This window comes from Cyrtonyx montezumae, unplaced genomic scaffold (assembly GCF_038088225.1).
Source record: "Cyrtonyx montezumae isolate F1298 unplaced genomic scaffold, pur_monq_1.0 scaffold_9, whole genome shotgun sequence".
Classification (NCBI taxonomy): Eukaryota; Metazoa; Chordata; class Aves; order Galliformes; family Odontophoridae; genus Cyrtonyx; species Cyrtonyx montezumae.
In genome coordinates, this window is record NW_027072100.1 from 4,282,425 (window position 1) to 4,294,630 (window position 12,206).

A 12,206-nucleotide genomic window follows, 5' to 3' on the forward strand; every position below is an offset into this window, starting at 1 on the left:
TGAAACTGATAGTGAAGGTAACTTTTGAGAAATCAATAACCCAGAATCAGATTAGAACATGACCACTAGCTAGTTAAAAACTGTCTCTCTGTGTATTTCAATCTACTAATGAATCCATCAGGAAAATATACTTGAATACTTTAATCACTTTCCTATTTCCTTCACTCTTTTGACTTCAGAAAGTCAAATTAGTCATCCGTTTCCTTCACTTTTTGACCTTAGAAAGGCAAACTAGCATCCTTTATAGGATATGCATCTATACACGTACATAAATTGCTTAATGAAGGAGTTCAGTGGTGACTGAAGTAGGAGCAGATACGTGGCTTTGGTAACTTGGTGTTTATCACTTCTGCAATGATGGACAAACCAGGTAGCCTCCACCATGTTTCACCCTCAATACAACAGGACAATTTTCTACCACTGCTGCTGTGGGAGGGATTGTTTGGCAAAATGAATTGTGTAGCTCTCAAAAACCCATAGATGAGAGCAGCTATGTAAGAACACGTTATGAATGATTGCATATATTCAACGTTCTTACTTGTATGTGTTTCCATCTAGTCACAGCCCTCCAAAATGAGCCTTTTAATCTCAAGATCGCAATGAATTTCACACGTTTATAATTCACGTTAATAACTTCCCTGCATTATAAAAGCTCTCACACCTATTTGGTGCACTGGGTAAACGAGTGGAAAAAAAAAAAAAAGCCATTAACGACCTAAACTTCAAGGATGCTGAATATCTGCAGTCCCCATCTCACACAGTGGGCGTGAGGACACCAGCAGTGCGGTTACACCGAGCTGCGGCCCGTCCTGCTGCTTCTTTTGAACCCGGGCATTAAGCGCTGCTGTGATCCGCTCCGTGACCGACGTGAATCCCCAACCCCGACCCGGAACCCGAGGCGCTGCCCGCGTTGCCGCCCGGAACCCGAGGCGCTGCCCGCGTTGCCGCCCGGAACCCGAGGCGCTGCACGCGTTGCCGCCCGGAACCCGAGGCGCTGCACGCGTTGCCGCCCGGAAGCGGCGCGGAGCGCCCAAGATGGCGGCAGGCCGGGTGTTTGCTTTCCGCGACGCGCGCTGGGCCCCGGACCCGGTGCTGGCGCCGAGTGCGGCCGTGCGCAGCCCTCAGCCGGTGCCGCTGGTGATCGATAACGGCTCTTTCCAAACGCGGGCGGGTTGGGCCGCCGCCGACCCCTCGGTCCCCGCCGAGCCCCTGCTGCGGTTCCGCTCGCTGGCGGCGCGCAGCCGCGGGGCGCGCGGCGGGGCCGGGGCCGAGACGCAGGTGGGCAACGACCTGGGCAGCCCCGAGCCGCTGCGCTGGCTGCTCCGCTCGCCCTTCGACCGCAACGTGCCCGTGCAGCTGGAGCTGCAGGAGCTCCTCTTCGACCACGTCTTCCAGCGCCTGGGGGTCACCTCGCAGGTACCGCGCCGGGCCCGCCCTCACCGTCCCAGATCGGTTCTCGAAACGGAGATGTAACACTGATAGTTTTATGTAGTTTCCTTATCTAGAAGCAAAGTCCGTTTCCTTGACTAATGCTTTGTGCCCCCGGATGGCTTGCTGTAGCCGTGTGATGTGGAAGCTTTGCCTCGGGCTGACCCACATCTCCAGTTTTCAGTCACGTTTTGCATAGATTTTGGTTGGTTGGATCTTTTATCGTGAGTATTCTGAGGGACGTCTGCAGATCGCTGAGTCCAACCACTGAGAACAGCAGGAGCCTGGCAGCATGTCCCACAGCTCCGCAGCCCTCGCTGCCATTCAGTGAGACCTGGACAGGATGGAGAGTTGGGCAGAAAGAAACCAGATGAGGTTTAACAAGAGCAAGTATAAAGTCTTGCACCTAGGAAGGAATAATTGCATGCACTGGTACAGGCTGGGAGATGAGCTGCTGGAGAGGAGCTCTGAGGAGATGACCTGTGTGTCACGGTGGATGGCAGGTTGACCATGAGCAGTGTGCCCTGGTGGCCGAGAAGGCCAATGGGATCCTGGGGTGCGTTAAGAAGAGTGTGGCCAGCAGGTCAGGGGATGTGATCCTCCCCCTCTACTCTGCCTGGTGAGGCCTCACCTGGAGTACTGTGTCCAGTTCTGGGCTCCCTGTTAGAAAAAAGACAGGGACCTCCTGGAAAGAGTCCAGCAGAGGGCTACAGAGATGATAAAGGGCGTGGAACACCTCCCTTATGAGGAAAGGCTGAGATACCTGGGGCTGTACAGCCTTGAAAAAGGAAGACTCAGAGGGGATCTGATTCACATCTATAGATATCTGAGGAGTGGGAGGCAAAGGGATGAGGCTGGACTCTTCTCAGCAGTGTGTGGCAGTAGATGAGGGGAAATGGACACAAACTGAAACATAGGAAGTTCTGCACAAATGTGTATGGGAACTTCGTCACAGTGCAGTGACGGAGCGCTGGCACAGCTGCACAGAGAGGTGGTGGAGTCTCCTTCTCTGCAGATGTCCAGCACCCTCCTGGACACCTACCTGTGCAACCTGGGCTGGGAGCTGCTTTGGCAGGGGGCTGGACTCGATCTTTAGAGGTCCCTTCCAACCTTACAATTTTGTGTGATTTCTTGTTTGAATTAACGTGGGGAAACCTACCTGTAGCCACGTGCTGTCCCCTTGAGCACAGAGTGTCACGGAAGTGTTCAGTAGCCTGCCTATGAAGTGTGTGCTTGTTGCTGTTAGGGAGGAGTTGAAGCTGACCTTTAAAAGAAGTGAAAGTATCACTTCTTTTAAATCACTTCTTATTATTACTTCTTTTTCTTATCAATAAGTGGATTTTCTCTTCATCCTATCTTGTTTTTTCTCTTTTTTCTTTGTCTCTTACAGGGTTGTGTTGAACATCCAATAGTTTTGACAGAAGCAGTGTGCAATCCTTTGTATTCAAGGCAAATGATGTCAGAGCTCCTCTTTGAATGCTATCAAGTTCCTAAAGTGTCCTATGGCGTGGATAGCTTGTACAGCTTTTACCACAACAGGAGGCAGAACTGGCCTTGCAGCGGGTTGGTGATATCCTCAGGCTATCAGTGTACACATATTTTGCCAGTCGTGGAAGGGAGGTAAGTTGTTAACGTCTGAAATACCCAGAAAGTTCTTTTGGTCAGTGATAAAAATACCTATTCCTTTCAGCACTGCAGCTCCTGCAGTACATGTTCTTACTAGGTCCTAATTTTGCTGAAGAGGAAGAACTAGCTCCAGGTTTAGTGAAATTTTGTTGAATTTTGAATCAAAGAATCAGTGCTTTCCTGGTGTACATTGCATTTTTAATCTCATGCTTCAAAAGTAATTGAGGATACCTGTCCTAAGTAGGACCTGGCAGCAAAAAAAAAAAAAGTATTAGACTTTAAAGTAGCTTTGAGACAGAAGAATGCACTCTGTGAGATTTCTGCAGTCCTCAAGACTTCCATCATTCTGATGATGAAAGATATTACTTTGCTCAGGTTTGGTTTGGTTTTGCCTTGGTTTTTTAATCCAAACTGCAGGGCTTTGTGACATCTGGCAAAGGCTTCTGATTGACAAGGCTCACCTGTGGCCAGCTATGGAATCTTACATATGACTGAGGCACAACTTTTAGCCCCTCAGAACCATAGCTTCCCTTCTTAAAATACAGCAGTATCTTTTGTTGCTGTAGCTAAAATGCATCTGCAAACAAAAATGCAGTGCTGATGGTTGCTGCCTGCGAAAAGCGACAGAGGCGTTAAGACTTTCGGGTTCTTAAAGTATTTACCTGTAAATATTCATCTATCCACTTGACCGGGTTAAAATGAGTAATGCTGAATGGAATAGGAGGTCTGTTGTAAAAGATCTCCTCGGGTTCAGTTATCTCTGTGGGACTTTCAGGTTGGATGCTAGAAATTGCAAACGCATTAATCTCGGCGGGTGTCAGGCAGCGGTGTACCTGCAGCGCCTCCTTCAGCTCAAGTACCCCGGGCATTTTGCTGCCATCACTCTCAGTCGCATGGAGGAAATACTTCATGAGCACAGCTACATTGCAGAGGACTACACAGAAGGTAGAACCAGCTGTGATATTTTGTGTTGATGGGTAGTGCTCATTGAAACAGCTCTGCACCCTGTGTCCCTTGTTCTGGATGTACCTGGATTGAGGTACAAACATTCCGCTGCTGTTTTATTTTTCTCCTGAGGGTTTTGTAATCCGTCTCATGGGAAAAGCTTGTTAACAGTTTCAGAGCTCTGTGGGAGTTCATGAAACAAGATTGAAGTTTAGAAGTCTTTTCCTTGTTAGTTCAGACTTGCTTGTGAATGATTTACTTCTACAGAGGCAAATATGTCGGAATGAATTTATCTTGTTAGTAGTTTTATGCTTTTCTTCCAGCAGAAAGCTCAGCTGGTTAGGATTGTTTCTTCACCTGACCACATTTCTCCTCTGTGGGTGTTTTTCTCATGTCTGTTTTAGTGTTTCCAAAATTGGTGAGGAGAATTCTCATGACTTTTTTTGGATTAATGAAGTTTTGAAATTTCCACAATAATTGTCAAGCAGTGGCTGCAGAGTAGTGTTTTCTTTAACATATCACACATGGAAGAGCCTACACTGGTTTTAAACTTGTGAGAGCTCTCCCTTAAGCTGTAAAGAGAGAAGAGACTGTGTGCTTCCCACTTCTCAGTGCTTTATTTGTACTCAGTGCTTTCTCTTGGAGAAGGGAGCGCTGAGAATCATTTGCACTGAGTGTGACTTGAAGGCAGCTCTCCAAGGAGGCAGCTGAATAAAGGGGTGACTGCCAAGAAGTGGGCAGAATCCTGGGTTGGACCGTTGCCTGCTTTCTCTTAAGTCTGAATGTGACTTGGAGCATGCACAATGTGTGAGTCATCCTGTTCAACCTGACAAAATAGTTCTTACTTCTCAAATATTCAGAACTACAGAAGTGGCGGTCACCGGAGTACTACGAGAACAACGTGCACAAGATGCAGCTGCCCTTCTCTAACAAGCTCCTGGGGAGCACTCTGACATCAGAGGAAAAGCAGGAGAGGAGGCAGCAGCAGTTACGTAGACTTCAAGAACTCAATGCACGTCGTAGGGAAGAAAAGCTGCAGCTTGACCAAGAGAGGCTGGACAGGCTGCTGTACGTGCAGGTAATACGGCAGTTTTTTGGGAAGCCTTTTGGGAGAAGCTTTTCCAAAAGGTCGTGCATCACTGTAAAAAAAGCTGTGACCCTCCTCTGCCTTTTCTGATAGGAGAGCTCTAAAGTTAATCGCAGCATGAAAAAGAATTGATGCTACTTTTTTTTTGTGAGATGTTTTGTGCACTGCAAAGCCTGCGCAGCCAGAGTCTCTCATAATGAGGGCACAGTGTGCATACATAGCTACTGTGTGTTTGATTACCTTGTATCATCCAACACAGACAGCTCTGATCTGTCTAGGAACTTCTGGAAGATGGTCAGATGGATCAGTTCCACAAAGCTTTAGTGGAGCTGAACATGGACTCTGCAGAAGAACTCCAGTCTTACATCAACAAGTTGAGCCTGGCCATTGAACAGACAAAACAAAAAATCCTACAGGCAGAAGTCAATATTGAAGTGGATGTTGTGGACAGCAAACCAGAGGTATTTTTTTCTCCAAGTTAATCCCATTTTTATCTCAGTGAAAATTAAGTTTCTGTTTCAGAGTGTTCCCTATCTATAAATATCTGGATATTGATGGATTAAGGTTTTCCTTTAGCATGCTCCTTGCTGCTTTGTCAGATGCTCCTCTTGTTTGCAGCTTTCCTATGCAGTTACAGAAATCTGGAGTTTTGATTGTGCAGGAGTATGCCTGAAATCAGTAACTTGTGAGAGCTCTCCCTTAAGCTGTAAAGAGAGAAGAGACTGTGTGCTTCCCACTTCTCAGTGCTTCTTGCACTGTGCTCTGGGACATATCTTGCAGTTTGATTCCATGTAGTTCTCAGCACAGTCTCTAGGCTTGCTGACACTGATTAAAGTACACCATCATATAAAGTCAGTAAGCTTCCTCAGGGATTTCAACTGGGGATAAAAGAAAACTACCCTAAAAGGGGTAAGATCATCTGAAAGTACCACTGCTTCCATTTGTACTTATCTCTGGCAGCACATGCCAGCCAGCATCCTTACTTAAGGATGGCTTGCTTATAGGGTTGTAAATGCAGCAGGTAACATGCTGGTCATGTTTGTACTGCAAACTAACTTCTGTCTTTACTTTTGCATTACTTGTGCTGAAATAATCCATAACACAACAAGCCCACTCTTTTTTCTAAATAGAATCGATGACATTGAATTGTAAGTACTTAAAACTCAAGTTGCTGGAGTTGTAAATCAAACAACCACACTTAGATATTTCTAACCTAGCGTTAAAAGTATAGGACTGTTAAGTTTCTTTTAAAAATGGTATTTTTCTGCCTTTCTGTTCTTTGCTTTCAGAGGCAGAGAGCTGTAGGTAAGCAGCCAGCCCTCTGGTTCGTTTTGGGTATGGTGCTGGTGCAGTCAAGCAGCATGCTTTTTACTCATCTATAAAAGATTAAGTGCTGGTCATGGTTGTTGGAGTTTGAGAAGAGAAAGTTATTTGTTTGCTTTGCCAGACTAACACAGGCACAGCACATACCAGCTGCTTTGAAGAGATGGTCCAAGACCATTCCTACATTTGCTTTTAATTGCCTTGTAAGTCACAGAAGAACATTTTTAGTTTTATCTGTTTTTCCTCAGGAAAAGATAGAGAAGAAAACTGAAAACTGAAGCACGGAGGAGAGTGGTGCCAGAAATAGCAATTCTCATGTTTTATATAGAACTTGATGTGTAGCCAAAGCTAGCTGCTGAGGTGCTGCTTCTGGGGTTTATCCTTATCAGGAAAGTTTGTATAAGAGTCAAAATGTCTGCACGTGAGCAAAATGGGGTTAGACTGTGGGCTTGAGCACAGTGTTACAGGATCTTCTTGTCTTCTGTCAGAAAGAAAACATTCTAGAAAGAGATAGCTGATTGCCTGTCAGCTCCTTCTGATTCTGCCAGGTGGTTGTGCCTAAGTTCCAGCATGTCTGTTTTGGATCACACACTCCTCTTGTTTACAGGATGGAGTAACTCAGATGTTGGGGTGAATTGGCAAGACTTTTTGTTATGTCTGGGCTTTGTGAGAAAGCTTACAGTTACTGCTGAATCCACTCGTGAAGATAAACCATCTCTGTGGCTGTGTCAAGGAGCTAAAAGGCAATCATGTTGTCCTAGGGGCTGTGCCAGCTCTTCTGCTTTATTCTGGTTTTTTCAGCTACTGTGTTTTTTGTTGTTGTTGTACTGTGATTTTGTGGTGTTGTTTTTTTAAGATGACAAAAACATTGGAGATGACTTCAGGTGACTGCCATTAGTCTGCTGTAACAATGAGCACATCTTCAGTTTGGAGTAGTTGCCTGTCTTAAATGAGATAAACAAGATGCTTCAGCAGGTTTAAATGATCTAGCTTCATCTCATCCTGCTATTGCTTGCTAAATAGCACAACAGATGTTTACATTAAAAATACAGAAAAGGCAAAACCAGATCTTTAGCAATTTAGAAATTAGAAATCTACTTAATTGTAATGAAGGAATAAATGAGACAATTAAATAATTGCTCCTACTTCATAACAGTATTCTGTAATCTCAAGTAGTGCTTTTCATTAGGAAGGAGCTTTGGGAGCAGCTTCATGTCTGGGTAAAATGCAAGGGCTTTTTTGTATATCTCATGTGCAAATGCTAAGCAGTTACAACGAGGCAACTGTCAGAAACTGTGCTAGCTTTTTAGCTAGCAGATATTTGTTTTCCAGTCCCACACAAGCAAAGCAGGGAATTAAGTGGTAATTATAGAACAGTTAGAGGTGCTGGGAGAGCACCAAGTTTCAAGCAACTGAAAAAGCTATTTTTAATAAGCTTTAATATGTTGTTATGCTAGCAGGGTCCTGGCAGTCAACCTGTTGATTAAGGCTTTTCATTTCTGAGCTGGCTTCAAGATAGTAATAGTAATAGAGTTTGGAAGTGCTTGACTTTTATTCTTGGAGTGAATGTATTTCTCCACTCCTGTTTTCTGGGTTGTCATCATTTTGATTTTAGTCTTCAGTGCTGAAGAACAACATGCTCATTTTCAGGCATGTCTGGGAGTTTAGATATGAAGGAATCAAGGTTAAGTTTTCTGAGTGTGTCACCAGAACTGGCACTGTGTATGTGCCTAACACATCGGGGCTAACATATCTGAACATTTTGTTTCCAGACCCCTGATTTGGATCCACTAGGCAGCGAACAGTCTCTGGAAGATGTTGAAAGCATTAATGAGTTTGAACCTTTATTTGCTGAGGAACAACCTGAAGTTGAGAAGCCTGTTGCTGCAGTGCAGGTTTGACTTCAATACCTACAGCTTATGTCAGAGGTTACTGCCTGCTGTTCAACTAATTCTCCAAATACAAACAGTGCTGTCTGCTCGTGGAACAGATTCTTAAACCCTCTGAACTGTGCACAGGAGTGTCCTCGTGATCATGACTGATGATTTACAGCATGAGTATACCCACTCAGCTCTCTCTGCAGGCTGTGCATGTTTAGCAGCACCGTGTTCTTAGGGAAACAGTCCTGCTTAAGTTTTTGTGTGACTCATAGCTTATATCACATTCCAGTGTGAACAAAGCTTGCAGTTTGTGAAGTTGAGCTTTAGAACTGAATGGTAACAGATAAGAGGGAAGGAAGGAGAGGTCAATCTTCCTTATCCTTTTGGGACCTTTGGCAGCATGGTCCTTTCACTGAGAGACTATCATAATCTTTTTAGTAGAAAATTTTCTGGAAACTTTGCTTGCTTTGTTCTTTAGTGTAATTTTCTACTTTTCAATCTCATATTTTTAAAGCCCGTGTTTAACCTGGCAGAATACCATCAACTTTTTCTTGGCACTGAAAGAATAAGGGCTCCAGAGATCATCTTCCAGCCCTCCCTGATAGGAGAAGACCAAACTGGTATAGCAGAAACAATGCAGTATGTACTCGAAAGGTGAGTTTACAGAGATACTGGGCACTTTCTTCCAAACAAGCCTTTGTTTGGATACCAGCTTTTGCAATACTGGTTATTTAACAATACCTTGAGAAAGTATATTTGAGTAGTTCTTTCTTGGTAGGCTTGAGCACTGAAGGTTAGAGATGCCTTTCTGTTCTGAAAACTACATCTGAGTTTCTGATCATGAGTCAGTGGTCTTCAAACTTTTTGTCATTCACTCATATTTATGAAAAAAATTGAGTATAAACCATCAATATATGTGTATTTATAAATCAGATACATGTGCTACTCAACTAACATCTATGTACACTGTAAAACAGAAGTAGAAATTGAAAAAGAATGAGACAAAGATTGAATATTTTATTCATGCCATAAAAATTAGTTTGGGGCCCCTCACTACATACTGAATTGAAGGAATGTGTTCAGTGAAGAGTAATAAAACTGGTGAAGGAACTAGAAAACAAGATGTGAGGGAACTGAATTTAACTAGGGATGAGAAGGCTGAGGGGAGACATCATTGCTCTCTACAACTGCCTGAAACAACGCTGCAGCAAGGAGGCTGTTGGCCTCTTTCTCAAGCAGCAAGTGATGAGACTTGAGGAAATGGCCTCCGGTTGTGAGGCAGTACATTGTCACACACCAGTACATTGTCTTGCATGCTTCCTGGTTTGAAGACCACTGTCCCAAATTGTTGGCAAACAAAAAACCCTTGTAACTATCTCCTATAATAGCAAGCTATCAGTCTGTTTATGTCAGACCAAAATTAGTGATGTTCGTAAGTTATCAAACTCTAGGAATGTATGAGATCACATTTTCTGGAAAGTAAGAACTCCAGCTCTACTGAATTGTTGTTTTATGAGGATACAGTTCAGAGTGCTTTGAAAGTTTTCTTCTGCCACCCCCTGAACTTCCAGAAACCTAATGAGCACGGGCTTTCATGCTAGTGAGGTGGAGAAAATCTTTCAAAGTGTGAATCTTGAAGACAAACTGTCAGTGTTTTCCCACGTAGTGTTCAGTTCAGAGAAGTAATATTCTTGAGAAAGATAGAATTTGTGTTGTGTTGTTTTTTTTTTTTTTATCTTCCTTGTAGGTACCCAAAAGAGCAACAAGCTGTTCTTGTTCAGAATGTTTTTCTCACTGGTGGAAATGCAATGTACCCCGGACTGAAAGCCAGAGTTCAGAAAGAACTCCTTGAAATGAGGCCATTCCAGTCATCTTTTCAGGTACCCATATTGACATGATGTTTTCATCTGTGTTCACAAATACTTCAGGCTGGGAGAAGTGCAGAGTGGGTGTACTCAGAGCACGGGAATGGAGGATGTTTGCCTTGTGACAAGACAGATGACAGCTTTTTTTGACCTGGGAGAAAGAGGGAGGAGCAGAGATGCAGTTGGTCTTTCTGGATACATTAGCAGGAGTGAAGTTGCCGTGGAAAAGTTGCTTCAGCCAAGGGACTGTGCACTCACAAGAAAGCACATTTGGCTGGATGTCTGCAAATTCAGACAATTACTTTCTGAAACAATCTGCTTCATTAGGAATTGTTGCTGAAAAACTACTGGCTTGAAAATTAAGTTACTTGGTATGCTGCTTACATGTGAAGATCGTCTGTGAGAGCAGCAAAAGAGGAGGTATATTTCAGACCTACAGAAAGAGCTTTCTTCTTTCCATTAAATTGTTCTGTACTGTGGTTCTGTGAGAAATCTGTCATCTCACAGATTCTGTTTATAGTGCTTACAGGATGCCTAGTTCAGCCAGCTTACAGCTGCAGCAGGAAAGTGTCCTGTGCTGCAGGAGTAACAATCATTTAAATAGGAACATGAATGTACACCAGAGGAAAAAAGAGCACGTGGAAAGAACACGTGTAGTCTTTTTCCTCACATACTATGATTTCTTAGCCTGCAGTATTCCACCCTGCTGCTATAAACAAGGTGGCATTGCCACCAGCTCTTCCAGCATTGGCTTCGAGCTGTTAGTGCTATTGGTTGTGAATGTTATGCACGTGCTCTGGAAGCTGTAGAAACTCAGTGGTTTCATGGACAGTTGATGTGAAGGTGAAAACATGCTTCAAATCCCTTCCCAATACTTCTTTCAGAAGCACTGAATTACCAGCTCAGACTACAGGAATTGGGATTTGAATTGCATACTGTTGTAACTGGGGTAAAGAGGATTTTTTCTCCTGTGTTTAGATCCTAAACAAGCTGGTATTGTCCTGCATTTGATGATGATGTATTTTCCTTCCAGGTTCACCTTGCTTCCAGTCCCATTTTAGATGCCTGGTACGGGGCTCGGGATTGGGCAGTGGAGCACATGACCCGTGAGGAAGGTTGGATTACCAGGAAAGACTATGAAGAAAAAGGGGGAGAATACCTCAAGGAACACTGTGCCTCAAATGTCTATGTGCCCATTCGCCTCCCAAAGCAGGCCCCACGGACTGCAGAGGCATTAGCACCCAGCAGGGTGCTGGCAGCTAGTACAGGCCATCCCTGTGAGCAGGCATAGCACAGAGCCTTAGCCTCAGTCCCTCCCATGGAGGTAACAATGCAAAGAAAGAAGTTAGTGCTCCGCAGCCTGAGCTGTGTGTGGAGCAGAGGCTTTGGGCTCGCCTTGCTGGCTGCTCAGAGGGCACGAAGCATCTCGTCTGTTGTTTGAAAGAGGAGATGTGCTACTCTGGAGCATCAGCTGGAGTGATTGCAATGGATAGCACCGTTTCTACATAGCACAGGAATGTGAATCAGCAAGGAGGAATACAGGGAAAATGCATTCCAGAGGAAAAAAAACTGCCTTATAAACTTTCATAATAAGACTCAGGTTTTTTTGGAAATGTTTTGCACATTATTATTATTTTTTTTGTAAATTAAAACGCACTGGCTGTGTACTGCTCTCCCTGCACAGCCCAGGAGTTAGCTGGGTTTGTATCTCATGGGTCAGTCCAGCAGGTGTCTCTGTTGCTCGCTGCAGTGAGCTGTTGTGAAGCTGTGCTGCAGGGGCTGCTCTGCCTGCTCCTGAGGCCCTCTAGGCTCGTGTCCTGATGGATGTCTGTCCTGCTATGTGCTTCTGATAAACCACTGCATGATCAGTGGGACTTCAGACACCTTCTGAATTTGTCAGCTGCTGACATCTTGGTTAGAAGCAGAGCTGTGATCACACAGAGCATGGTTCAGCTATAAAGAAAGAGCCCTCCTTCAAGCATGGGCCAGAAGGAATTCTGTGTCTTGTGAAGTCTGTAGGTGATTCTGCAGGAGTGGAGCTGAGCAGGGCAG

General features: G+C 44.5%; 1 protein-coding gene across 1 annotated transcript; it reads left to right on the forward strand.

The window, feature by feature from the left end:
* The first annotated feature begins 1,035 nt into the window (after positions 1 to 1,035).
* ACTR5 (actin related protein 5) lies at positions 1,036 to 11,780 on the forward strand. The gene is made up of 9 exons (XM_065754157.1): positions 1,036 to 1,416; positions 2,819 to 3,048; positions 3,830 to 3,999; positions 4,860 to 5,077; positions 5,365 to 5,547; positions 8,182 to 8,304; positions 8,804 to 8,943; positions 10,037 to 10,169; positions 11,188 to 11,780. Exons 1-9 carry the CDS (start codon positions 1,036 to 1,038, stop codon positions 11,443 to 11,445), a joined length of 1,836 nt encoding a protein of 611 aa, XP_065610229.1. The 3' UTR covers positions 11,446 to 11,780.
* The last annotated feature ends 426 nt before the right edge of the window (positions 11,781 to 12,206 follow it).